This window comes from Osmerus eperlanus, chromosome 2 (assembly GCF_963692335.1).
Source record: "Osmerus eperlanus chromosome 2, fOsmEpe2.1, whole genome shotgun sequence".
Classification (NCBI taxonomy): Eukaryota; Metazoa; Chordata; class Actinopteri; order Osmeriformes; family Osmeridae; genus Osmerus; species Osmerus eperlanus.
The window spans coordinates 6,761,593-6,789,082 of record NC_085019.1 but is presented as its reverse complement, the minus strand read 5'-3'; the positions used below and the strand labels follow the sequence as shown (position 1 = coordinate 6,789,082).

General features: G+C 50.7%; 2 protein-coding genes across 2 annotated transcripts; one reads left to right on the top strand and one right to left on the bottom strand.

Annotated features, from left to right (window-relative positions):
* Window positions 1-23: 23 nt before the first annotated feature.
* On the top strand, window positions 24-27,095 carry tbcd (tubulin folding cofactor D). Its single transcript, XM_062449378.1, is given in 40 exon segments — window positions 24-623; window positions 729-779; window positions 856-953; window positions 1,038-1,139; window positions 1,549-1,695; window positions 1,828-1,883; window positions 2,127-2,259; window positions 3,125-3,170; window positions 3,277-3,409; window positions 3,511-3,653; window positions 3,750-3,810; window positions 4,094-4,168; window positions 4,280-4,374; window positions 11,162-11,318; window positions 16,511-16,568; window positions 16,735-16,764; window positions 17,233-17,318; window positions 17,829-17,909; window positions 18,019-18,064; window positions 18,066-18,096; window positions 18,334-18,451; window positions 18,631-18,691; window positions 18,901-18,923; window positions 19,022-19,053; window positions 19,168-19,230; window positions 19,367-19,443; window positions 19,591-19,672; window positions 19,769-19,887; window positions 20,034-20,125; window positions 20,665-20,805; window positions 21,551-21,634; window positions 21,790-21,948; window positions 23,103-23,241; window positions 25,167-25,288; window positions 25,397-25,474; window positions 25,591-25,680; window positions 25,800-25,887; window positions 26,238-26,347; window positions 26,456-26,540; window positions 26,871-27,095. Coding segments are annotated over 40 exon segments (3,594 nt in total). The 5' UTR covers window positions 24-436; the 3' UTR covers window positions 26,886-27,095.
* znf750 (zinc finger protein 750) lies at window positions 5,487-9,998 on the bottom strand. The gene is made up of 3 exons (XM_062449365.1): window positions 9,846-9,998; window positions 7,027-8,319; window positions 5,487-6,913 (listed from the first exon to the last, which is right to left on the bottom strand). The coding sequence occupies exons 2-3, from the start codon at window positions 8,298-8,300 to the stop codon at window positions 6,304-6,306; spliced, it is 1,884 nt and encodes a 627-aa protein (XP_062305349.1). The 5' UTR covers window positions 8,301-8,319; window positions 9,846-9,998; the 3' UTR covers window positions 5,487-6,303.
* Window positions 27,096-27,490: the final 395 nt, after the last annotated feature.

The following is a 27,490-nucleotide window of genomic DNA, read 5'->3' as shown; positions in this document are numbered from 1 at the left end:
AGACACTGTACTGTAGGGTGGATACCAACGCGATGCTGCGGGAACTTCACAACAGAGGAACCTACGCAATCAAGTAATAGCTAGCTTAATATTTGAGGCTCCAATTTTAGTGCGTGTCATTTTTGGACATAAATATATAGAGCTAACCCACAAGCTACATCCCGTGTATCGTAGTCGTTTAATTCAGTTTATGTCTAGGTCTGGCTACTCTGCTAGCTAGCTAATCTGACTGGCTAACCAGTTGTCTAACAAACCAGTACGTTAGCAGAGCTTGACTAGTCTAAAGTACATCTTCAGTCAGCGTAAAGCATGAATGATTGCATGGCTATGCAATTATTTGAGCTGTTGATGCAAACTAACTCCAGTGCCTAAAGTTACCGTCTTCTCTGCCAGCACCAGTGCACGAATTAAACATTTCACTAAAAGTCAGACAACCATGGCATTAACTGAGGTAGACAATGGGTGCAATGGGGAGGATGGTGTTTGCGAGCCCGAAGTTATTACCAAAACAAGCGTCCTAGGAGGGTTCAGCGAGAGCGCTGAGACCCGTGCCCTTATAGCGAGTCTACCAGAGGCCTATGGAGACATGGTGTCAAGGGAGTCATGTACAGAGAAATTCCTGGGTGAGTCTTCTCGTTTGACTGATAATACATATGTGAAAATGTTTTATTGCACGAACAGTTACTGTTACACTATTTAACGATAACGACATGTTTGTTTTTGTGAAGTCATCATGGACCGTTACCAGGAGCAACCACATCTTCTGGACCCTCATTTGGGTAATGCAAGTTGCACGAGAAACATTGAAGTGTGTCAAATTGCAGTGGTTACAATCGACATTCTCTCTCGTCACAGAATGGATGTTGAACATGCTGTTGGACCTTGTGAGAAGCGAGAAGTCTCCCCCTCTACTGGCCCATCTGGGCTTTAAATTCCTCTACATCATCTCCAAGGTAAAGTAGGCTCCAGGAAGACTGTCCATCTTTCTCTGTTCCTGTGTCACATGCTTCAGTGATGATAATACTTTTTGGGGTTAGGTGAGAGGCTACAAAGTCTTCATGCAGCTGCTTCCTCATGAGGTAGCCGATGTCCAGCCAGTTCTGGATCTCTTGTCTAGGCAGGACCCCAAAGATCCAGAGGTGAGTCTGTCACCTTTATTAACCTTTTATTGTGCCTCGGCAATGAAAGGGAACAATGGATTGTTGTTGTTATTATTATTATTATTATTATAACTGGGAGTCAGATGGCTGAGCGGTGAGGGAGTCGGGCTAGTAATCAGAAGGTTGCCAGTTCGATTCCCAGCCGTGCCAAAAGACGTTGTGTCCTTGGGCAAGGCACTTCACCCTACTTGCCTCGGGAATGTCCCTGTACTTACTGTAAGTCGCTCTGGATAAGAGCGTCTGCTAAATGACTAAATGTAAATGTAAATAACTTCGGCAATCTCAAAATGTGTTCCTCTTTGAAAGGACCCCACAAATGTCAGATTTTAAGCACTTGTATTTTATCTTTCCTAAGTGGTTCCTTTTATCTTGCTTCTGGTTTTGTTAGACATGGGAAACCCGTTACATGCTGCTTCTGTGGCTCTCGATGACCTGCCTCATACCCTTTGACCTCTGCCGTCTGGATGGTCATCTGGACCCAGAATCGGGTCAGGCCAGAGAGCCTATTATGGACCGCATCCTTGCTATCACCAAGGTAACATCAGCCCCTCCACAACATGCGTTTGGGTAAACTTCCGCTAATGTTTATAAACATCTGTAGTGCGTTACAGTGATAAATGTTATAAATCTCTGTTATAAATAATAACATGCTTTTTGTACTTTGCAGTCTTATCTCACAGTCAGTGACAAGTCCAGAGATGCTGCATCTGTTCTGGTATCAAAGTGAGTACAGATTTTATTTTTAAATTATAGTTGATGAACTAATAATGATGGACTTACAATATGCAATAGCAGGCATTGTAATCACTCACAGAACAAAGCTCTGCTGAACTGTAATACTTCATATTTAGTTATTCCATTTTTACCAGAAGAGGGCAGTATTGCATTCAAAGATACGTAGTTTCCAAACCAACTTGGTCTCAGCTTCACTCTTCCTGTTTATATTGACATGATGTCTGGTGCCAGGTTTGTGACTCGTCCTGACGTGAAGCTGAGGCGCCTGGGAGACTTCCTGGACTGGAGCCTCACTACCATATCCCAGGCAGATGACCAGACCATGGAGGGGATAGTGGTGCTGGATGGGGCTATGCAATCTCTGGTAAAACACTCAGCCTTGAAACCTGGCACTCATTCCTTGCACCTATTTAATTGTGTGTGTGTGTGTGTGTGCGCGGTGTAATTGTGTGTTTGCACGGTTAAACAGCCTAAACCTGTAATTTGTAAGTGTCACCGACAAGAGCCGACTTGACTGGTATTTTTCATATAATTGCTAGTGTGGCTGGGACAGGTGCATAGTACACCTGCTGCCCACCGTAGGCTATCTGATAAGCCAAGACAAAAGGATCTGCTTCAGTGTCTGTCTTATTGGGGACCTTGAAGCAAACCAGTCCCACAGAAAGAAAGTAGGTCTTTCGGACCAAAGTCCATTGAGATCATCTCATCCTCTGGTCTCTTTTGGATGTTATTGGCACTTGACACACAATGACAGGTGTTGCTTGAGCCGGAGCTCATTTATTGCAACCTTCAAGTGTAATATCATTGAGATTGGAACCAGTACTACAACTTTAAAGCATCCCTCCTTACACTTTGGAGCTGTGAGTTGGACATGCCTCTATCTGGTGCTTGGAGGCTTTCAAACAGGCTCTGTGTGTTCTGATGGCCTGGAGGGCTTAAGCATGTTCACAAGCTCGTAGTGTACAGCACCCCTTTTAGAAAGGCACCAAGAACAGAAAATAGTGATGGAAGACAACATTGTGAATGGACTGGATGATGTTCCAAGCATTCCATGTTAGTTTAATTACCATTTAAAAGTAGTACTAACAGTGACTTAATGCCATAGGTTTCAAATATTTATTAAAGCTCATTCGATAGCGAGCCTGAAAATTGGCAGTACATTGTACCTTTCAGTATTCAGTATGTTTCTGGATTTTGAGACCAAATTGATGAGGTCCTCTGTCCAACAGGCCCAGATTTTCAAGCACGGAAAACGTGATGATTTCCTCCAGTATGGTAAGTTTCCCCCACAATCCTTGTGACTGTGCTCTCTGTGACCCTCCTTCCTGCATTGCCAGTGAGGAAACCAGTGAGCCTGTCCTTTCCCTCTTGGTTCCCACAGCCCCGACCGTGCTCCAGTGTCTGGACCAGCGGCGTCTGTCGGACAGCAGCCAGGCCATGTTGAGGAAGCTGGGGATCAAACTAGTCCAGAGACTGGGCCTCACCTTCCTCAAACCACGCCTCGCCAAGTGGAGGTCCGACGGGAGGGTCCCTTCACTTACATCTGTTGTCGAAAAGGTCACCTACTCTGCAGGAAGTGTCCTAAGTATTGTGTGTGTGTGTGTGTGTTGGTCAGATATCAAAGGGGGAACCGTTCGCTGGCATCCAACTTGTCTCGGAGTCCGTCGACGTCGACCGCGGACCCCGCATCCCCCGTCGTGGAAGCTCAGGATCGGGAGGAGGACTACGACATTCCCGAGGAGGTGGAGAACGTCATTGGTGAGAGCGCCGTTTGTCCGTGGTGTCCGATCCGGTCCGGTGGGAAAGGCCGACCCCTCGTGTGTTCAGATGGTAACGCTGGGTCTGGTTTCACAGAGCAGCTGCTGGTGGGGCTGAAGGATAAGGAGACTATCGTCCGCTGGTCTGCAGCTAAAGGGTAACATCCTCTCGTTGTGTTCGGTCGCTCATAACCAAACATGGCTGCTTCAAAATGCGATTTTGAGGCTGGGTGGGACCTTTCGCGCGCCTCCTTACTCTCTCTTACGCATTGTTGAAGAATACGACGGGCTTTAGAACCACCGTGGACCACCATATTTCGTTATTCGATGAGTGTTAGTGTTTCCCGTCGAGCCTACTGTAGCTATAGAGAGAATCCGTGTGTCGCATGAAGGCACCTGCTGGGTCCCAAAGCTTGAAGTGTTCCTGTGATTTCTCATCAGAATTGGGAGGGTGACAGGAAGGCTTCCTAAGGAACTGGCTGATGAAGTGGTTGGATCAGTGCTGGACTGCTTCAGGTATCTATCTGTCAAGCCGTTTTATAACTCGCATTACTAAACAGGCATACTTTTATGAATATACCCGTCAACCTCAACACTAAAGAACGATTGTGTGTGTGTTTGTTTTAGTTTCCAGGAAACAGACAATGCCTGGCACGGGGGATGCCTGGCGCTGGCAGAGCTGGGCAGAAGAGGCCTGTTGCTTCCCTCCAGGCTCTCAGATGGTATTACCTCACACACTTGTTGCTAGGGATGGGTATCGAGAACCGGTTCTTGTTTAGAACCGGTTCCCAGTGAATCGATTCTTGTTTAGAACCGGTTCCCAGTGAATCGATTCCTTGGAATCGTTAGCAAAATTCCTTAACCATTCTGTTAACGATTCTCTGTGCCGTTAAACAATTAAAATGCTAAGTTTAATAATGGATTAAAAATCGATATGCTCAGTTTAATAATGGGACACGCGAACATCTGTCTGAATAAACTATAAGTTTGCGCACGCATGCGCGAAGACAGACTGCAGCAAACATGGCAACTAGGAAGAAGCGTTCTAAAGTTTGGTTGTATTTCACACGACAAAATGACAACAACGCCACTTGTAACGCGTGTAAAAAGTATATTTCGTCGAAGGGAGGAAATGCTACAAATATGAAGAAGCATTTGAACACACAGCATGGAATGAAGTTACTGGAACGTCATGTGTTCGATGCATGCAGCAGCGCAGCTAACGTTCGCGCTTCATCTCTAACTATCAAAGGTAGAGCTAAACTGCTCAAAAGTGATCACAACCACTTGTTACTGTGTGAAGCAATTTGCCTTTATTGTGTGTAGTCGATCTAGTTATCTTCTGTCCCGTCGTTTGAAGCATACATTTTAGCTCCGGCATTCGTCTCCCATTAGTATTGATCTTATTGATCATTTCACGTTATCCGGGCGGTGTGTTATCAGCAAACGTTCGCGTGTCGCAAAACTGAGCATATTGATTTTTAATCCATTATTAAACTTAGCATTTTAATTGTTTAACCTTTTAATAGTCCTGTTAAATGTGCCTGAAAACGCCTAAACAACATAGGTGACACTGAAGTTATTTCCCCTGTTGTTAGGACCCCTGTAAGTCCTACTGGTGTTGAGTAATAGAAGCTTGAACACAAGGAAACTGAAAGTTTCTATCTCCGACTAGATTTTGTTTTGAAAACAGAGGCCTGAAGACCTCTAGGTTGGCTGTAGAGGGGAACATCGATAAGAGAATCGATAAGGAATCGAATCGATAAGCAGGAATTGATAAGGAGTCGGAATCGTTAAAATCTTATCAATACGCATCCCTGCTTGTTGCACAGAAAAACACATGGGTTTTAGTTGTATTTTTTTCTTTTATTTGGTATCGTTTCATTATTTAAACATTGCAACATTCCCACCACCACATAAACGGTACACCTGTCCGAATATATACAAAATATGTTATGTTTAAATAATATATCATTTTTACACAATATCTTTCACCTTCTTCATGATAAAACTGAAGAAATAATATGGAGGGTGTCCCTGACATTCACAGGCTTTACAGTATTGTTAGTGTACAAACACACTTTCAAACCATTAAATATTCTACATTTGTATCCCCATTTTTTGAAAACACGTGTCAATATTTCAAAACTCACAGTGCCTTTTCCAAATCCGTTTTTTTTTTCTCACTTCATTAAGACTTCTTCTTGATTTATTCTGCATCTTTTACCCTTTCACTGCAACAGACTAACTAGCTTTAACAGAAATGAGAAGCATGCAAAGTGCCTTTGTTGAAGTGATTTAATTGAACAGATCAAACCTATAATTAAGTGGTATAATGTATTTTGTTTTGTGGGGGTAGGGCTTACCAATGAATGACCTGAATGAACTTATCCTTTCCTAGTTTCTGAGTATGAACCCTAATGATATTATATAATTCTATCTTTGCCTATTCAGTGCATGCACAGTAACACAATTCAGAGATCGCATCCAAGTCTGCGGCCACATCTAGCTATAAGTGTAATATCAATGACAACATTGAAATGGCCTTGTTTCAGGTCTAGGTAAACGTTTGTTCATTATGATTCCCAAAGTTCTCCCGTAGTGAAGAGTCTTCCAGCAGGTGAGGTGTGGCTACTGGAGCTTGGTGGTCATCAGCAGCGAGTCCGTTTCCTCAAGGCCCGACCAGCCTCCTTACCCTTGGTCCTCTTGGCTGGCCTCTTTGAGGGAAGCGGGGCCTGTTCACTGCTTGACCGTTTCACCTGCTTGGCCCTGGGGCCCTGCCCTGTCCTGGCCGTATGTCCCTTCTGTGTGAGGGCTGGGGTGGTCTGGGTAGGGGGGCGGACAGGCTCTGTGGAGATTTCTGACTCTGGGGGGCTGACTGCAGTACTGAGGCCACGGGAGATGTTGGTTGAGCTGGCACCGGCCAACTGGCACAGGGCCAGGGCTGCAGTCTGTCTATGCTGGTCGCAGGGCTCCTTCCCAGACAGATGCTGGAGGAGGCCTCCAGGGGCGGCCAGGGTGGGACTGAGGTCTGGGCTGCTGCTGGCTGGAGCTCTCAGACTCAGGTTCAGTGGCAGGTCCTCCTGGATGGTTCCTGGACCAGGACAGCTCCCTCTGCTGGCGTGGAGGTCATTTCTGACATCCTTGTCCTGGTGTCTTGTCGAGAGGTTCAGGGGGGCTATGTCTTCACCGTGTTCAGATAGAGAGTCATTACAGACCTCGGAGACGGGTGTTGTGATCTCTGCGTTTTGCTCTGGTGGCCTGAGGGAAGTGGAAAAAAATACATACTTATTTTAAAACAATACAGCTTTTCACAAAAGCTTTCATGAAATGTGTCTTTCTTCCATGTAAAAGTCCAAAATGTTTCTACTAACCCTTCTGCCAGGCGTGTTTTTAGCTGCAAGCTTTTTGTGGTTTCATCTCTGCTTGCGTCTGCGCCGATGGGTTGCGAGGTTGGACCTGCGTCGCCCGATTGGCTGACTGCTTGCATCTCCCTCGGGATGGTACAGTGGGGGAACTCAGTGTGTCTCTGGCTGAACTGGGAGTGACCGGGTCTGTCAGGTGACCCCGAGGCAGCGCACCCCGCCTTGGGGCTCAACCTGGTGGGCTTGTCTCCTGCCTGACTCTGGCTGTCCTCCTCCTTCTCAGCCGTGCTAGCGGGCTCACTGTGGAGACGATGGTGGAAGTAAAGGTCATAGTCCTGGAGCCCCAGCCCGGACCGGTACACGTCCAGAGGAAAGTACCTGGAGCCTGGGACTGGAATCTGGAGCTCGTGGGGTAGTAGTTGCAGGCTGTAGTGCACCGAGGGTGCAGGGTGAAGAGTGGGGTTGTATCGGTATGGGTACTGGGGGTAGAGGGAGGGGTGGGGCTGGGCCAGGGGTTGAGCCAGCACTGGCCTCTGGGACTCCAGGAAGTCTCTGTGGTAGGGAGAGGGGTTCGACCCGTTCAGGTGATGGTGTCCTGGGAGGAAGTAGTGTGAGTAGAAAGGATGCAGGGGCCGCTCTGAGAACATGTAGTGGGAATATTCTGGAAGCATTTGAGCTGGGTGGGGTGGTTTAAAGGGCAGCGATGGTCCCAGCGGGCCCCATGTGTAGGCAGGGTTGTCGGGTAACGGAGCGGGGATGGGCGGCTCCTCCGATTGGTGGATAGGTGACTTCATGTCGTCTGCGCTATCCCGATTGGGCGTGATTGTGGAGAAGGCTGAAGGCCTGTCTTCTTTGTTCTCATTGGTTTCTATGCTTGGCTTCAGGACATTGTGAGTGTCCTGTCGGACTGGGCTGACATGTTCCACATCTATTTCCTCCTCCTTCTCCTCCTCCTCCTCCTCCTCAGCCTCCTTGTGTTCCTCGTCTTCTTGGTGGGGAGGGCTGGGGCTCTGGACTACAGGCTGGGGACAGGGGGCGTCGTTCGGGGGCAGAGGGCAAAGTTCCCCCTTTTCTAAGGGCTTGACCTGCCTTCCGACGTTTCCGCCTTTCTGGGAGACCAGGGAGATGGAGTTCTTGCACAAGTCGTATTTCATGTGGTTGAAGAGGTGAGACTTCTCGTTGCAGGTGAAGGGGCACTGGAAGCACTGGTACTTGAAGGGCTTGCCCGGCGGTCGGGGGATGTAGTGGGGCCTCTTGGGCTTGCGCTCTTGGACAGCGTTCATCTTGGTTCCTCTTTGCGCTCTTTAGGGAAATGACAATAGGTGGAGATGACGGGTTAGGGCTTAGCATCGCACACCACAGACTCTGACTCCTTCTTACACTTTGTTGAAGAATATGTCAGGCTTTAGAACCAACAATGGACAGAGAGTGTAGATTTAGCTAATCTTTCTCTCGGCCCTGACCTGAAGAGGATTAGCCTACTAGTTTTGCCAGACCAGTTCACAGGGAGCGTTGCTAACACCAGTAGAATGTAATGTCCCAAATGTTCAGGCAAATGCGTGAAATGGTGCACCCTGAGGCTAATCTATTCCAGTAAATGTTGCTTGGCCCTCATGTTGGGCAGCAAACACACTGACAAGCAACAAAGCCCCGATACAGTAAGCAAACTACCCACATGTTTACATAGACTTAGTGTCCCACTTTGGACATGCTTAAGTGGTTGTTCCTACTTGCCTCTCCTGTCTGTCTGTCTGTCTATTTTTGTATGTCTGTCTGTGGGCGAGGAGCCTAGCCGGGCAGCAGACAGGCCTGGAGGGCGTGCGTAGACTTGCTCCTCTCTCTCTCTCTCTCTCTCTCTCTCTCTCTCTCTCTCTCTCTCTCTCTCTCTCTCTCTTCTCTCCTCTCTTCCCCTCGTGAAACCGCGCTCTCGGCTGCGTGGGAACCAGCAGCCACCTGCTTCCCATGACTGCACCTGCAGACGGATGCGTTAGACACAGCCCGATGACACATCCCTAGCCCGTCGGAGTGCGAGCACGGCCCTCGGGAGGGCCTGCCTACCTCCCAGGAAAGCCATGAGCTGGAGCAGAGGGCCGGCCTAACACACCAAGCCCCCCCCCCCCCCCCCCCCCCCCCCAAAGCAGCGGTGGAGGATTCATTCGGAGGGACATTTCAAACATAATCCCTCTCATTCCGGGCTCCCGAGATTTTTCTCCTGAACTGCCTCCTAGGGCCATGACTTAGGTGGTGGGCGGTTCTTCTCCAGAAACCAGCTTGTCACGCGCTGTCGCAAGAAGTCGTCATTCAAGTTTCTGCCCTGGCGTAGCTCGTCGAGCCACTTCTCTCAGTCGGTTGGATAAGATTTTCTTTTTCAGACACGGCTTCGTTTTTAGGAAGCCAAATTGAGTTGGAAGTCTTAATAAATCTAATCTGTCCAAATCGGGGTCATCTGTCTTTGCACAGGGTCATCTGCGCCTTCTCGTTTAGTCAAAATCATTCGACTACAATTGCCACAACTCCACACCCTGAACCTTGTTTTTGCGTTGACTGTTAAGTTGATTGTAAGGTGTACTCAGGTCCTTTCTGTCTGAACGATATCTACAGCAAGATAATCAAGCACACATGTAACAGGTGCACTGTGACTGGGTTTCAACCCCAACACACTGTTGGCAGCTCTTAGCACTACTAACACTACTTAAACAAAGGAAACATGCTCTGTGCGATTGTAATCAACAAATAAGCCGCGATTATCTCTCCCATGGTCTCGTTCACTAATCGCAGCCTCGCCAGCTGACTACCCTTAGTCGAATGTAGAAAAATAACAGTCTTACCTGCTTAGTTTCCGATAGTGACGCCTCCAGTGTTGGTCTCTATGTGACTCTCAGTCTCACCCTTAGTATCCGGGAGAGATCTTCACCAATGTACCTGCTAGAGTCCTCTGTGTGTGTGTATGTGTGTGTGAGTGTGCACAGCAGGTTGATCTCTGACAAGTGGTGAGTTGCTATGTGTGAAGTCCCCCGCCCCCCGCTCTTGGGGGGGCGGGGCCTAATCCCAAGCACCAGGGCCTGGAGGCAACATTGATGCACCTGATATTACTTAAGCCCCAAGCCATGATTTACATGATGGGAAGAACTTTTTTCTTTCGTGGGAAAGACCACGAGGCCATCAGCAGGATGGGCAGGGCGAAGCTCAGACCCGCTCTCAAGTGTGCAGCCTAATGGCTATGACTCGGGAATGTCAGGTTGAGTTAAATGGCGTAACTTTATGTAGACCTTCTTGTTCTAACAATACACCAGCAGGAGGTGTTGAGAAATTGACATTTGCATCCTGGAAAAAAAATTAAGATGGCATTGCCTGCTTATCTGATATTATAACGACTTTCTCTTGTGTAAACAGAAGGGCTGTAATGAGGGGAATTAATGTCATGTTCAGTCAGCCCCTCCACTTACTATGCCTGCCCTCACACTCGTCGCTGCAATGTTGAACTGCATGATGAACCCCAGAAGCACGCCAGACAGTATCACAGTGTTCTTTCTGCGGCACACGCCCATGTGGTGGCTTCACCTGTCGCCTCAGCAGTCGCCTCAGCAAACGGCAAAGGAGGACAATTGTCAGGGGGCGGGATGAACAGATCATTTGTTTTTCAAGTTTTCATTCTCGCTCTTTTTTCTGTCTTCTTTTTTTTCTCTCTCTCTCTCTCTCTCTCTCTCAATCTCTCTCTTATTTTTATATTGTAAATTACTGCAACCTATATTTTATTGTATAGTTTATTTTAATCTAATTCCATTGCTAGTTATGTACCCTTAGTTTGCTAGTTATGTACCCTTAGTATAGTTAGTCCTCATATAAAAATGTTAGATTCCTATATGTTTAATGTATGCACCTTCCTGCCAAAGCAAATTCCTTGTCTGTGCAAACTCTCATGGCGAATAAAACCCATTCTGATTCTGATAAAACCCATTCTGATTCTCTCTCTCTCTCTCTCTCTCTCTCTCTCTCTCTCTCTCTCTCTCTCTCTCTCTCTCTCTCTCTCTCTCTCTCTCTCTCTCTCTCTCTTGTTCTCTCTGTCTCCTCTCTCCCTGTTTGTGTGTCTCTCCCTCTATTGTTTTTTTTGTCTCCTTCTCTGTCTCCCTCTGTCTCATTTTAGTGGTTCCGGTCATCCTGAAGGCGCTGACCTACGAGGAGAAGAGGGGAGCGTGCAGCGTGGGCGCCAACGTGCGCGACGCGGCGTGCTACGTGTGCTGGGCCTTCGCCAGGGCCTACGAGCCGGTCGAGCTCAAGGCCTACGTCAACCACATCGCCTGGTAACTCTTCTTCCGCCCTCCCGCCCTATCACCTCAGGTGGACGTGTGCTTTGACCCTGACTGGATTCTGCTGCCGGGAGAATGTACCCTGGTAGTCAGCCCCCATAGGGAGGGTGGAGGGCCACATTCAGTTTAGTTTGAGGCTTTGCGGACTTTTGCGTGTTAAAGATCCTGTAAAGCGGAATTGAAAACGAGTTAAGTTCACCACACCACCGAAGAATGTGTTATTAACTACCCATACAAATTCGAATGAAAAAAAAACACAGACATGTTTAATTAGGCTTTTTAAATCGTGAGAAAATCAGCACTCTTCTCTGCTTGAGACTGGGGGGGCGTGTCGCCTGAAGGAGCTGAAGCTCCGCCCCTCACTGCCTACCTACGACCCAGATAATGGACGCTACGTCAAGCCGAGCAAAACAGTATAGAATTAGAATTTATTTGTTCAATGAGTGAAACATACAGATGCATATAAATGAAATGTTCCCCTGAGCTGCAACAATGGACACCAGAGACAGCAGACAGTGAGCTCTCCAACTACTTCTAGCACATTAGCTACCATTTCACCAAAATACCATCATTCTACACCGAGTAGCCTAATATCAAGTTAGCGGTTTGCACTAACTCATAGCAGAGATACCTCTGGAAAAGTTATCTAGTATAATTATAACAAGCACACAGAACTGAGTGATGAACCTCTGGCGGCGGTGGATGGTCCAGGTGCGACCAGAGGAGGAACGGCCGGGAGGGCGATGCTTGGTACGGCTCCGCGCTGCAAGAGAAGCTGTGTGTCTGAACCCCGTCTGTCTCTGGTCCATGTTAAAACTATCCGCCGTGAAATGTTCACTGCAGAGGCGGCTGTTGGAGTTTATCCGAAGCTCTCCATCAGCGTGGCTCTTCACAAAATCAATCCACCTATTTTTCCTTTTCTCATCAATAGGGAAATTAAATAGCGTTGCAGCGCAGCTGAAGTTCTTGCATCCAGGGAAGATGCAGTTGCGGGTGGAGGGAGATATCCTGAAGCTAGCTAGCTAGCTGATGTAGGCTACAATAACAGTACAGCATGAGGAACCATTCAGTGATCTGACGTAGATGGGTCAAAATGACGTAGATAGGTAATTTTTGGGCTCCGCCCATTAAAACCTGATCGGAAACCAACTCCACATTTCAGTGCGACAAAGTTTTCGCACTTTGTACATGTTTTCAGGAACTCAATTCACACGTATATAATGTACTGAGAAGCAAATCATGGAATTTGCTTCGCAGGATCTTTAAAGATGGAAGTTAACTGAGTGTATGTGAACCGATATGAACTGAAAGGAGATGCAGGTATGAACATATTCTCATAACCTCGATAGTGCATTCTGTAGACTGATTTATAACACAGATACAACACATGACCTCATCTGTGTGATGTCAGCTTGAGATATTATTGGTAATTGCGTTTATCCTGATTTGCATAGCAATCGCACGGCTTACCTGTAAGCAGTTACTTGCTGCCTGAAACCAGTTTTTCTATCCCCAGGTAACAGGTGGCTGCTTTCCTCTCTCTCTCTTTGTCTCTCTCTCTGTCTCTGTCTCTATATGTCTCGCTCTCTCTCTGTCTCTCTCTTTGTCTCTCTCTTTGTCTCTCTCTCTGTCTCTGTCTCTATATGTCTCGCTCTCTGTCTCTCTCTCTGTCTCTCTCTTTGTCTCTCTCTCTTTGTCTCTCTCTTTGTCTCTCTCTCTGTCTCTCTCCCTCTTTGTCTTCGCTGTCTACTGTATCCGTTCATGTCCTTTCTAAAGATTGTTTCAATTTGTTTCGACCGAAGTCCCCAACGGGAGCGTTTTTGTCTTCTTCGACCGGTTCGACAAAACCGTGACACCTCCCAAGTCAACCGCGAGACGAGAGCCTTTTGTCTACACAACGGAGACAAAGCCAAACACACACCTTCCCCAACACCCTGGGCGCGGTGGTGTCTCGGGTAAAAGTTGCGCGTCGTCACGGCCGGTCGTCAACGACCTGTCTCCGAGGCCTGCTCGCAAGCCTCTACCTGCTCTGTTCCAGAGTAACCCTCCCCTAGCCGAGCCTCTACGTGCTCTGTTCCAGAGTAACCCTCCCCTAGCCGAGCCTCTACCTGCTCTGTTCCAGAGTAACCCTCCCCTAGCCGAGCCTCTACCTGCTCTGTTCCAGAGTAACCCTCCCCTAGCCGAGCCTCTACCTGCTCTGTTCCAGAGTAACCCTCCCCTAGCCGAGCCTCTACCTGCTCTGTTCCAGAGTAACCCTCCCCTAGCCGAGCCTCTACGTGCTCTGTTCCAGAGTAACCCTCCCCTAGCCGAGCCTCTACGTGCTCTGTTCCAGAGTAACCCTCCCCTAGCCGAGCTTCTACGTGCTCTGTTGCAGAGTAACCCTCCCCTAGCCGAGCCTCTACCTGCTCTGTTCCAGAGTAACCCTCCCCTAGCCGAGCCTCTACGTGCTCTGTTCCAGAGTAACCCTCCCCTAGCCGAGCCTCTACCTGCTCTGTTCCAGAGTAACCCTCCCCTAGCCGAGCCTCTACCTGCTCTGTTGCAGAGTAACCCTCCCCTAGCCGAGCCTCTACCTGCTCTGTTGCAGAGTAACCCTCCCCTAGCCGAGCCTCTACCTGCTCTGTTCCAGAGTAACCCTCCCCTAGCCGAGCCTCTACGTGCTCTGTTCCAGAGTAACCCTCCCCTAGCCGAGCCTCTACCTGCTCTGTTCCAGAGTAACCCTCCCCTAGCCGAGCCTCTACCTGCTCTGTTCCAGAGTAATCCTCCCCTAGCCAAGACGCCACCGGCTAACACGTGTTCGTCTTGTTCGCAACCTTTTTTATTGGCGTCTTGTATCGCAAGCCGTTAATCTGTTCTGTGTGACAGGCAGTGCGCTCTGATCCCCTGTGTAAGCGTGGCATGCTGGGAGTTGGAGTAGAACACGTTGAGGAGGGGGCTCATCTCCTTTTGTGGGAATTGGGTTGAAACTGAAGATCAGTTGCACAGCCTTTAAGAAAAAAAAGTTTGAATCGACCCAAAATAGTGACCTTTTCCCCCTCACCTGTCATGTGGGCCTATTGTGTGAGCTGTGTGTGGCCAGTGACTGAATGTTGACGAAATCCAACGTTAGCACTAGACGTCATGCTCTCTCCTTTGTCAACATGTGTGGGCCTGTGAGCCTGACTGTGCAGACCAGTAGTGTCGGTTTGACGAACCCACCTGCTCATCACATGCGCGCACGCACGCACGCACACCACCAGTAGCTCCCTCCCAGTCCCTCCAGCACTGCCAGGTTTCGCTTGTTGAGCCTGGTTTCGGTCGCCGTTTGGCACCAGAGCTCAGGCAAGATGGGTCCTGCTCCTTGTTCATCACTAGCTGATGACACCTTGACGCAACCTTAATGTAGCACACTTAAAGGCAACAGTTTGTTTCACAGACACACACACACACACACACACACACACACACACACACACACACAGGCAGTCTCTCTCACACCCCAGCGCAGGATTCAGCATGTCCCCAAGACGGTGACCTCGGCAGAATCCCATATCTCTGCTTTTTCCTTCCCCCCCAGGCCACGAGTGGTCACCCCCCCCCCCCGCACCACACACACACACACGCGCGCTGGCTAAGAAAACAGAGCAATGAGCCGTTTCTCAGGCTGTCATAGGGACTGAGAGGGTAAGCCACTGCACAATGGCTCGTTCACACTCGCCATCTCAACCCAAACAAGTACACATCACACCTTCAGACACCACCCCACCCCACCCACGAAGGATCAAAGACGACTTTCTTCCCCTGGGGGGGACAGCCAACTCATCGACATAGCAGTGATGTGAAGTGCTTCTTGACTTGTACGATTAATGTGTTAGTGAGAGTGTTAGTGAGAGTCTTTCGCAACGTTGGCTTGGCAGTGCTTCTGCAGCAGGGTCCAGCTGTGTCAGGGGTCCAGCTGTGTCAGGGGTCCAGCTGTGTCAGGGGTACAGCTGTGTCAGGGTTCCAGCTGTGTCAGGGGTCCAGCTGTGTCAGGGGTCCAGCTGTGTCAGGGTTCCAGCTGTGTCAGGGTTCCAGCTGTGTCAGGGGTACAGCTGTGTCAGGGGTCCAGCTGTGTCAGGGGTACAGCTGTGTAAGGGGTCCAGCTGTGTCAGGGTCTAGCTGTGTCAGGGGTACAGCTGTGTCAGGGGTCCAGCTGTGTCAGGGGTACAGCTGTGTCAGGGGTCCAGCTGTGTCAGGGTTCCAGCTGTGTCAGGGGTACAGCTGTGTCAGGGGTCCAGCTGTGTAAGGGGTCCAGCTGTGTCAGGGGTACAGCTGTGTCAGGGGTCCAGCTGTGTCAGGGTTCCAGCTGTGTCAGGGGTACATCTGTGTCAGGGGTCCAGCTGTGTCAGGGGTACAGCTGTGTAAGGGGTCCAGCTGTGTCAGGGTCTAGCTGTGTCAGGGGTACAGCTGTGTCAGGGGTCCAGCTGTGTCAGGGGTACAGCTGTGTCAGGGGTCCAGCTGTGTCAGGGTTCCAGCTGTGTCAGGGGTACAGCTGTGTCAGGGGTCCAGCTGTGTAAGGGGTCCAGCTGTGTCAGGGGTACAGCTGTGTCAGGGGTCCAGCTGTGTCAGGGGTCCAGCTGTGTCAGGGTCTAGCTGTGTCAGGGGTACAGCTGTGTCAGGGGTCCAGCTGTGTAAGGGGTCCAGCTGTGTCAGGGTCTAGCTGTGTCAGGGGTCCAGCTGTGTCAGGGGTCCAGCTGTGTAAGGGGTCCAGCTGTGTCAGGGTCTAGCTGTGTCAGGGGTACAGCTGTGTCAGGGGTCCAGCTGTGTAAGGGGTCCAGCTGTGTCAGGGTCTAGCTGTGTCAGGGTCTAGCTGTGTCAGGGGTCCAGCTGTGTCAGGGGTCCAGCTGTGTAAGGGGTCCAGCTGTGTAAGGGGTCCAGCTGTGTCAGGGGTCCAGCTGTGTCAGGGGTCCAGCTGTGTCAGGGTCTAGCTGTGTCAGGGGTACAGCTGTGTCAGGGGTCCAGCTGTGTAAGGGGTCCAGCTGTGTCAGGGTCTAGCTGTGTCAGGGGTACAGCTGTGTCAGGGGTCCAGCTGTGTAAGGGGTCCAGCTGTGTCAGGGTCTAGCTATGTCAGGGGTACAGCTGTGTCAGGGGTTCAGCTGTGTAAGGGGTCCAGCTGTGTCAGGGTCTAGCTTCCTGTCATTGTTCATGTGTCTCTCTGTCCCACCCCCCAGTGCTCTGGTCATCACGGCTGTGTTCGACAGAAACGTCAACTGTCGCAGAGCTGCATCGGTGAGGGCTTCAGGTTCAAATCAAATGCATACATTAAGTTTTAAAATCGATACAAATACCCCCCCCCCCCACCCTAATTGTTTACATTTTACCTACTATGGCAGAGATTGGTAAGAAAATGAACCCCCCACGCCTAACTTTATTTTTTCGCCTCCATCTCTTCCAGGCTGCTTTCCAGGAGAATGTTGGAAGACAGGTTTGTTGGCCCAGTTCAGTGGAAATTCGTTCTTCTGTTACTCCGTTGATTTCCCTACACTTAGTTTCAATTGCAAATCATCTCTATATCAGCGCCACTCCTATTCTACTGTAATTGTATCAAATGCATGCTCTCATCAAATACGTGCTCTTATTGTTCTTCCCTTTGGGACTTATTTGGTTTTCACAATGTATGCTTCATGTTTGGCTACCCGCAATGTTTGGGGCAATCTCGTTATGATCAGTGACCTATGCACGTTTGTGAAACTCTTGGAAGTCGCTTTGGATAAAAGCGTCTGCTAAATGCATAAATGTAAATGCCACAGAGCGCAAGCCTGTGTCAGCCCTCACCATGTCTGGGTACACACACACACACCAGTCTAGGTCCACAGACTCCAGCCTGTAGACTGTCAAGTGTTTGTCATCAGCTCTAGACACCTGGGTCTTCTTCCCTTGTTTCTTCCTACAGGGAACCTTCCCTCACGGTATTGACATCCTAACAGCAGCTGATTACTTTGCCGTGGGGAATGTGACCAACTGCTACCTGTCCATCAGGTAAGCAAAGATGAGATGGACTAGCAAGTGCATCCCCCACTGCTTTTTATCTCCCTCTCTCTCTCTCTCTTTCTCTCTCTTCCTCCCTCTCCTTGCCTTCCTTCTTTCTCTCTGGCGCTCCATCTCGCTCTCTCTCTCTCCGTCGTGTCCTCTTTGACATCTGAGGAATGAACCCGGAATGCCACAAACTGCAACCCTGCCTCTGACAGAAATGCGACCGTCAGCCCAAACATTCCGTTGTTTGCAAATGAACAATGGGAAAGATTCTAACCCCGGGGCGTCCCAACAGCTACAGGTTCACGTTCAGTATTAAGGAAGCAAGTCAAATGTAAAGCAGCCTGTTTGAAGGAATCATTAAGCTTCAGCTTGGGGAATTTCGTTCGGGGACTTGGAAACCTCTTCCCTCTCCCTTCCTTTTTACCAAACGTGATCCCGTGAAACGGCTACTGCTCGACCTTAACCTGTGAAGAAGTGAACTATTGATGCCGTCCTTTCTCTGCCCTTCCCCAGCGTTTACATCGCCAGCTTCCCAGAGTACACCAGGCCAATGATCCAGCACCTGGTAGCCATAAATATCAACCACTGGGATGGGTGAGGGGCTCTCATGTCTCGGTAGAGGGATGAAACCCAAGGACCCGTTGATTTATTGGACTAGCTAGGTTTGGTCTTGTGTTGAAGGGATCCTATGTGTTGCTTGCAGGGTGATAAGAGAGCTAGCGACCAAGGCCCTGCATAACCTGACCCCTCAGGCAGGCTCCAGAATACATGGCCTCAACGGGTAAGTCACGTCGTCTCACCTGTTCCCTGGCCCTGCAGTTGGAGGTAAAATGAACGACTCGATGAACAGTGAACATCTTAACCTTTGGATTCAGTTAACTGTAGCTTCACTGACATTTCCTGACATTTCCAAAAAGTCAGACTTGTTGTGTTGAAAGCTCCCCCTTAACCTTTCCGCGAGTAACAACTATGGATTGTTTGGTTTCTCCCTAAACTGTATTCGGGGTTTCCTTCTTAGTTTTGCCTCAACTGTTGCCAATGGCGATGGGCATCGACCTCCACGGTCGTCACGGAGCCATCCTGGCCTGTGCTGAGATCAGCCACGCCCTCTACAAGCTTGCCGCAAACTCCAACAGGTAACTTCCCCCCCCAACCCAACCAACCAATCAGACAGCCCAGGGCTCAGCCAACCGCCTACTTAACAACACCCTGCTTCTTCACGCAGAACACTCATCTCTCATACTGTCCTAAGAAAATGTGAGTTTTACGCTTTTGGTACGCACTGTATTCAGAGTATGTGTTCTTTTACCCACAGGCCCTTGACTAGCTTAATATCCTCAGAGTGTGTGGAGGGACTGAAAACCATTCACCAGAAGGTTCGTTTTTCTGGTTGTCTAACCCGACAGACATCTGTGTCCGGATGGGTGTAGCTCAGTGGGGGAGTTCAAGGTCAGGTTCCCGGTTCAAATCCCCCCCTTCTGTGTGTCGCCTTGGATACTAGTGTGTTGCTAAATTAATACAGTGTTATTATGATCTGTACTGTAAATGTCTCCCCATAAACTGGCCTGTTTGTTGTTCCCTGCAGCTGTTTGACAGGAAGCAGTATAGGTGAGCACTCTTCTCGTCTCCAGTGCCACTGAATAGCTAAATGGGTCCGTAGTCTTTACTAGTTAGCCCGTCGCTAACCCTGGGTGTTGTTTACGCAGGGGTTTTGGTGGAGAGCTGATGAGACCGGCAGGTACGTACAGACCCGACGCTAGAACAAACACCAGATCTGGATGTCTGTGGAGAACAATGGAGCATGCTACGGAACTTGGAGCATGCTGCGTCAACGTTTCTCTTCTCTCCGCAGTCTGTACACTGATTCAGAAGCTGTCCCTCTCCAAGATGCCCTTCAAGGACGACCCTGTCATCGGTGAGTCTGCGCGCGCGCGTGGGGGGGGGGGGGCGGGGGGGCTGTGTGTGTCCGCGGTGACCCTGGCAGGACCTTGGTTGTGGGGGTGGGTGGTGGTGGTGGTGTACCGGCACCTAATGCTCTTTCTGGCTTTCAGCTGGCTGGCAGTGGCTGATTGACGACAGCCTGAAGAGCCTACACCTCCTCTCCAGCGGAGTTCGGGACGGTGTGAAGGTATCATCTCCTCCGTCCTGACCACCTTTCCCCCTCCCCCACCAATCCAGACGACCCTAGTCCCTGCATCTCTGCCCCGCGGGCCAGTAAGTCCCCTACCTGTCTGACTGTGGTCCTCACCCCCCCCCCCCCCCACCCCCCCTGTAGGAGGCAGTGGTGCAGGCCCTGGCTGCCCTGTGTGAGGAGTACTACCAGGTCCAGCCCGGCCAGGCTGATGCTCAGATGCAGGGTGAGTAGGTGGACCCAGCGAGGCGCAAACCTCCACGATCGTGTCAGTGCTGTGGTTCTATGTGATGCGACTGTAATGTGCGTGCGTTGTGTGCAGAGGTGCTGGTGGCCCAGTATATCGAGTCTCTGAAGAGTCCGGAGGTGCTGACTCGCTGTGGCGCTGCGCTGGCCCTGGGCACCCTGCCTAGATTTATGATCCACGGCAAACTACAGCCGGTGTGTACCCTTATGTGTGTGTGTGTGTTTGCACATCTGTGTATTCAGTTCCCTCTTCAAGATCAGGTCCCTCCGGGCCTCCTCCTGACACGTATGCATAAGGTAATTAACCTGTGTGTGTGTGTGTGTGCGCGTGTGTGTGTTAGATCCTGGAGGGTCTCCAGAAGGCATGCGTCATCACCCCGAAAGAAGTGAGCTTCACAGAGGCAAGGAGGGATGCCATCCGAGCCACAGCCCAGTGAGTGTCTCCCCCGCGTCCGTCCTCCAGCGCTCGCCCTTACTCTTCCCTTCCCCCCGACTCCCTTCTCCCCCCTCTCCGTCTGCCCTCCTCCTCTCTCCCGGACCTCCGCTCCTCCCGTCCCCGCTCGTAGCCCCAGCCCCACCCGGCTTCCTCACCCGTTTCCCCTCATCCCCGGCGCCTCGTTTGTGCGACCGCTAGCTCGGCCGATCGTAGGCAGCCCGCTTTCGCGCGGGCCGGGAACCGAACGGCCACCTCGCCGCTTCCGCTGTGGGCGCTCCCCTTCCTCCGTCTCGCCCCACCTCTCCTCAAATCCCTCCTTTTCCCCCCTCCTCTCGCTCGCCGCCTCTGTCCAGCTCGGTGGCCCGTCCGTCTCCTCGACCTCTTTTGTGTGCTTTGTGTCCTTCATCGCTGTCTCTCTCTCTCTTCTCTCTCTCTCTCTCTCTCTCTCTCTCTCTCTCTCTCTCTCTCTCTCTCTCTCTCTCTCTCTCTCTCTCTCTCTCTCTCTCTCTCTCTCTCTCTCTCCCTTTTCCACGCAGGGTGTGTGTGAAGGTCGGCGTGTGTGTGAAGGGTTCGGCCGACTCGGCGCTGTGTGCCGAGAACGTGACGGAGGTGTACGCCGCTCTGTTGGACTGCATGAGGGACTACACCACCGACAGCAGGGGAGACGTCGGGGCCTGGTGAGACGCACGCACACACACACACACACACACACACAGTTTCTTCTGCCCAGAGGGGGTGGAATGTTCCCCAGCAGGACTCTTTGTACCTGTCTCTCTGGTGGCCCTGGGCGATGCTTACCTGCACCCAGGAATGTCACCAGGCTTGTCCCCAGATCTGTCTGTCTCTCTCTTTCTCTCCCTGTCTCTCTCTCTTTCTCTCTCTCTCTCTCTCCCCGTCTCTCTCTCCCTGTCTCTCTCTCTTTCTCTCTCTCTCACTGTGTCTCTCTCTCTCCCCGTCTCTCTCTCCCTGTGTCTCTCTCCCTGTGTCTCTCTCTCTCCTTGTCTTCCGGTCGCTGCTCCCCCCCCCCCAGGCTATGCCAGCCCGTGCTTGCCTGACGCCAGGGCAGTCAGGCCCCGAGGGAGAGTTCTAGTGTCGTACTTGAACACGGCGACACCGCCCAGCTCGGCGCGGGGGACAGCTTCCCTCATAGCCCGCAGCAGCGCGCACCTGTTTCTGCCTGTGCCGAGCTGTTTGAAACGGCGGCTCTCTGAGGGCGTGCCTTTTCTGAACAGCTCTATTACCATGGAACACAAACAGAGTCGCCCCCTCAGGGGGGACCAAGCTGTGCCTCATTTGTATATTAAGCCGTACAAACCAGTTACATGACAAGTTGGATCCAAAATGTGTGTGTGTGTGTGTGTGTGGGGGGGGGGGGTTGGTATGTACATGCATGCTTATCCTACATGTGTGCTCTCTCTCTAGGGTCAGAGAGGCAGCGATGACCAGTCTGATGGAGGCTACTCTCCTGGTAGCCAGCCACGCCCCGGAGCTCCTCGAGCCACATCTGTGAGTGATCTGACACTGGGATTCTGTTCACACAGCTGATTCAACATCGCCGTGACGGACACTCTCAAACTGGTCCCTCTCTCTCTCTCTCTCTCTCTCTCTCTCTCTCTCTCTCTCTCTCTCAATCCCCCTCCTCCTCCTCCCGCTCCCTCCAGCGTGAAGCGCATGATGTGCTGTCTGGCCCAGCAGGCAGCAGAGAAGATCGACCGCTACAGAGCTCACGCTGGCTCCGTCTTCCTGCGTCTCGTCCACAGCTCCCAGCCCGCAGTACCACACATCCCCCACCGGGAGGAGCTGTTGAGCATCTTCCCCCTGTGAGTTCGAGCCCAGCCCACCCCCCCGGGCTGTGTTGTTGGAACTTGGCAGAGCCTGACTGGAGTTAACACACACACACACACACACACACACACCTGGGTCCGTTTTCAGTTTGGGGGAGGCTGGCTCTCTATTAGGAAATATTTACTTGATGACTGTCAGTTGACCTTTCGCAAAGGGTCCCCCAAACGGCTTGGACTAATCCTACTTTTTAGCAGCCGGTCACAAATTGAAGAAGGGCCGTCAAGCTTTCGGTCGTTAAGGTGCAAAATGGCCTTTGGAACCTACAAATCCCAAAGCAAGTACCCTGAAAGTTTAGAGGGGTTTTCAAAGCCCAAAACCCAAGAGGAAAGATGCCTGCAGTGGATAAATTGTTGTGGGAGTCTCTATTGTCAGCTAAATACCTTCAAGATCAACAAAAATACTTCCGTCTGATCCAACGTAGCTACTGTACCGTAGTTGGCTAATCATCTAATCATTGTCTAGCTAAGGCCATGTTAGATGGGAGATAACAACATTTGCAAAACTGGATTTCAAAGTGACGGCATTTTAACACTGGCCCTCGACTGTAGTACATTTACATTACATTTACATTTAGCAGACGCTCTTATCGAGAGCGACTTGTAGTAAGTACAGGGACATTCCCCTTAGGAATGGGTAAAGTGCCTTGCCCAGGGACACAACGTCATTTTTGCACGGCCGGGAATCGAACCAGCGACCTTCTGATTACTAGCCCGATTCTCTAACCGCTCAGCCACCTGACCCCCACCTAGTAGTGGCTGTGGAAATCTGGGCTCTTCAATTATTGTTTCATCCCCTTCCTTGTTGATTTGAATATTCTAAATATCTCTACCGTATATATTGCAATCCCTTTTGCCTCGAGGTATCACTCTAAAAATAATTCCACACACTGACTGGGTAGTATGCTGCTTGTAAAGAAGATTACAGTAGTACCCGCTATACAAGGGAGCGCAGCTTGACAGCAACAGTAACTCTTGTGGGCGGGGCTTTTGCGAAAAGTCAATTTCAGTTCCTGCAGTTTCAGCAGAACACGGGGTGGGAACAGCCTTAGGGGGTTTGTGGCTTTGACAGGCACCTTTGCTGCGAGTGAAACCTGTGTGTGTGTGTGTGTGTGTGTGTGTGTGTATTTCAGGGAGGAGGCGGAGAGCCTGAACTGGAATGCTCCCTCCCAGGCCTTCCCTCGCATTACCCAGCTCCTTCACCTGGCCCAGTACCAGTACCACGCTCTGCTGGGCCTCACAGTGTCTGTGGGCGGCCTCACCGAGTCCACGGTAACCCCCCCACCCCCTCCCTTCCCCGACACGACCCGGAACTACCAATGGGCCTTTGTCTCTGTCTAGTGTTTGTATTCTTATGTGTTTTGTTTTTTTTAAAGGTCTGTTGTTGCTGATGTTTGTTTTTCCTTTTCTGTTTTCATGGTCTTATTTGAACCAAATGTGCCTTTGCGAAGCACTGTGTGGCCTGGCTCTGTGAAATGGTGCTCTAGGAAAATCCACTTGACTTTACTAACGAGAGCCGAGCACTTTTAGCAGCCGGCCTTCACGGCCATGCCCTGAGGGGCCCACCGCTGGCCTGGGGTGACCTGACTCTCGGCAGGAGGGCCACGGCTCGTTGTTTGTGTCGTTCTCTCTCTGCTGGATGTCCCCACGGGGTGGCATCGACTGCTGCGCGTTGTCGTTGGGTCGCTCGGCGTCACTTTGTCCAACAGAGGGAGCTAGATGTCGTTGTGCAGCTCGTACAGGACTGTGCAAGAGCCTTAGGCACCCATGAGCTTTTACTAGAATGCTCACTTTAAATATGTTTTTTGTTTTTGTCTTCTGTACTGGTGCTGCAGTGTAAAAGTACAATGTTGAGAATTGTATTTGTTTAGTCTTTTCATTATGTCTTGATTGAAGCATTTTTGCTTTACTTTGACATTTTGCGTTTGGGCCTACGGCTTTTGCACAGTAATGTATATGTAGTCCACTGCGTGCGGAGGAACTTTGCTGGTTTCTCAAAAAGCCTGAAGGATCAGGTTGTTGTTCTCTAGCGTGTATCTGCTTTCTTCTTGAAAACAATGAGAGTGTAGCTAAAGCCGTGGCCAGAAACAGTCACACGGATCAAATTCATGTGAAACTGACATAGCGGAAATTGGCAGACCGAGGTGAGTCCCACCCACATGAAACCATGCGTCACAGTGATGAATAAAAACGTGTCAAAAAATAAAAAACATGTCGGCCCCTTCCCACTCCCTGACCCCCAGGTCCCCGTCTCTCTGCAGGCCCCACCGGAGGGGCCCAGGCTGGGCCTCAGACCGAGCCCTGGCCCAGCCCAGTCCTCCCCCAGACCTGTGAGAGCCTATCCCCCCCTCTGTGGGGTTTGGCCCTGGGGACATTCACTCACCATGATTTGTGGAGGTTTTGGTTATTTTTAAACATCACTGTTTGTGGACGTAATCAAGAAAAACATGTTGAAGGGGCTTTACTAGGTGCAGCGGGGTTAGTAAAGCACCGTTTCAACTGCCAACAGAGGCTGTAAACGTCCTCCCTGGGAGCCCATCGAGCTGTGTCTGCTCTTCTCTATTGCCTTCCCTCTTTTTTTTTTCTCTCTCCTCTCGCTCCTCCTTCTCTCCCTCTTTCATCCTCCCTCCCCCTCTCCGTCCCTGTCTATGGAGGCACCCAGAGCCCAGGTCAGGTAGGCAGGGTGGTTATGGGGCAGGGTAGGCAGGTTGGGCCGGATAAGGCAGGGGCCCTGTGTGGCTCCTGAGGGGGGCTGTGTGAATCGGAGGTAGCCAAGACCCGCGTCCGTGGCTGGGTCAGAGAGTTCTCTCAGCCCCGGAGCCCAGAGCGATGGAGCCTCCTGGAGCTTCTCCCCCGGACGGGCTCTCCCGGCAAACGCACCAGGAGTGCCACGTCACGGTGGCTTCTCCTCGCTGTGCGGGGATCGTCGGTTGCGTAAGACGTCAGGGTGATTGATGCCATCACAGCGTGACGATTCCCCCTCTCCAAGCGACGACGCCCTCTCTCAGCGTGACTCTGTTCTCCGAATCTGCCCATTTTCAGACGTGCTCAATAAATATTGAGAAGAGCTCTCGTGTTATGTTATTCCAGAGTCCTGTTTTGGATTTCCAACTGTTCTCACGAGCACGGTTCTACGGGGTAGCGTGTGTGTGTGTGCGTGCGTGCTGGTGCTTGACGCCCCTCTCCCTCTCCTCCAGGTGCGTTTCTCCTCCCAGTCACTGTTTGACCACCTGAAGGAGATCCAGCAGGACAGGGCCGCCTTGGGCCAGTTTGAGAACACACTGCTGTCCATCTTCAGAGACCACCTCCACAATGACCGGTACACACACACACACACACACACACTCACAGTCTCCCACCACGAGCAGCTTTGCGTGGGTCCTGCTTGGCTGCTAGGATGGTAACGCGATGCTCCCCCCTCCCCCAGGGTTTCTATCCCCTTCCTGAAGATGCTGGACCAGATGTTGGCCAACAGCTGTTTCGAGATCTTCACCTCGGAAGAGGAGTGAGTGGTGTCCTCCCGAGGTCTCCCCGTTGGTTCCCCTCGAAAGCACGGTAACACGGGAAGATGACTCGGCGTCAAGTAGTAACATTTAGCTGTCCCTCTCCTCCGCCCCTCAGTCACCCGTTTGGTGTGGACTTGCTCGCTCTCTGCAAAGAGGAGATCAGGAAGTCCAAGGATGTCCAGAAGTTGCGCTCCTGTGTGGCTGTGTATGTGTCGTCCCTTGTAACACACACACACACAAACACACACACGACACGGCTCGCGTTGTACTAGCACGACACGTCTTGTTATAATATTCGTTCCCTGTCTCCCCTTCCCTCTGCAGGTTCTGTGGGATGGTCCAGTTTCAGGGGGAGATCAGGAGGAAGGTTCTGTTCCAGCTCCTGTTGCTCCTCTGCCACCCGTTCCCTGTGGTCGGTCCTACTCTCTCAGTCTGGTCCCTTCTAGATACTTCTATCACATTCTAGATATTCTGTCTGGTTCATTCTAGATACTTCCATCACATTCTAGATATTCTGTCTGTCCCATTTGTCATACTCTGTCTGGTACATTCTAGATGCTTCCATCACATTCTAGATGCTTCCATCACATTCTAGATACTCTGTCCCCTTCTAGATACTCCCATCACATTTTCTAGATACTCTGTCTGGCCCATTCCAGATCTGAGCATAGCTGTCATGGTTCTCCATAATGTGTGCATGTGTGCGTACTTCAGTGAGCAGCCCAAGGCAGCCCTCACAGGTCTGTCTCCCTCTGCCTGCAGATCAGGAAATCCACGGCCAGCCAGGTGTACGAGATGCTGCTGACCTACGACGATGTCATCGACCCCTCAGTGCTGGACGATGTCACGACTCAGCTGAGCGACACCAACTGGTCAGTGCAGGCGGTTCAGGTCGATCGGACGTCATTTTTAGTGACATGTTTCATGTGACGCCATCTGCGCATACGCCGAAAACGTGGTTCTCTGTCACCCCCTTTCAGGGAGAGTGACATTGCCACGGTGAGGAGCCACAGGAACCAGATCTGTGAGTTGTTAGGGGTTCGACCACCCCAGCTGGTCACCAAGGTAACTGTCATGTGTGTGTGTGTGAGTGGTTCCTTTAAAGTCACATGCTAGTCACACGCTCATTTCTGGGCTGTGAACTGAAAACGTTAGTACGTGTGTTGGTTTTTATAATCCTCAGAACATACGCTCGCCTCACTTTGCCAAACCCTGGTTCACTCTGCCATGTAGCTGACACTTCATAAGGGCTCTTCAGTCACAAACACAGATTCAACCTTAAATTAGATGCTATAAGGGCTTTTATTTGTATTGTGGTGTACAAAAGCTAATGCTGTCCATGTTCTGGCTCCCAGCCACATCTGCGTAAGCTGAGTGTCTCTCCTCTGTCTACAGAGCCATGTCCAGTAGTGCACGAGACACGTGCCTTCTCTCGACGGACACAACACAAACCCAGAAGGAAGACCTATGCATGACATGGCACTTCCTGTAGCTGTCTGTTGACCCGAGTGCACTGGTCCATCTGTCTGCCTGAACACAGAACATTTAGAATAAGAACAAGGTTGGCTCTGTTTAACTTATCATTGTCACGTCATAGTCATTGAATAAACACATGAAAAAGAACTGTTGCCTGTCAGTTTATGCAGCTTACGAATAAAGACAATGGGAAAATGGTTTGCTTGTGCTGAGTTGTGGGAAACAGAGTGCAAAAGAGGTTCTGGCCCAATCTGGTGCGACTGCTTACTTAATTACGGGAGGGAGGGGAACTAGCTGGCCTTTAGCTGGCTGGAACCACTGCCCACGAAAACACAGACAGGTGAGGCTGTAACTGTAGCTCGTCTATATCATTATACTCTAGGGAAACGGCTGCCATTTAGAGGGTAGTGGGGAGTTTGGACAGCTCTTTCCGGCTCCTGTATCCTATGAAACCTTACTTCGAGTTAGCGGACGTGCCAGAGGCTGGAGGAGGACCAGGGGAGAGCGGAGCCATCCTCCCACCCTCTGGAGCAGGAACT

Excerpts from the sequence above, each read along its gene's own strand:
- znf750 (XM_062449365.1), bottom strand. The coding sequence starts at position 8,300 with ATGAACGCTGTCCAAGAGCGCAAGCCCAAGAGGCCCCACTACATCCCC. Across the intron at positions 6,914-7,026 it reads AAAACACGCCTGGCAGAAGG|GCCACCAGAGCAAAACGCAG; the intron begins GTTAGTAGAAAC and ends CACTTCCCTCAG.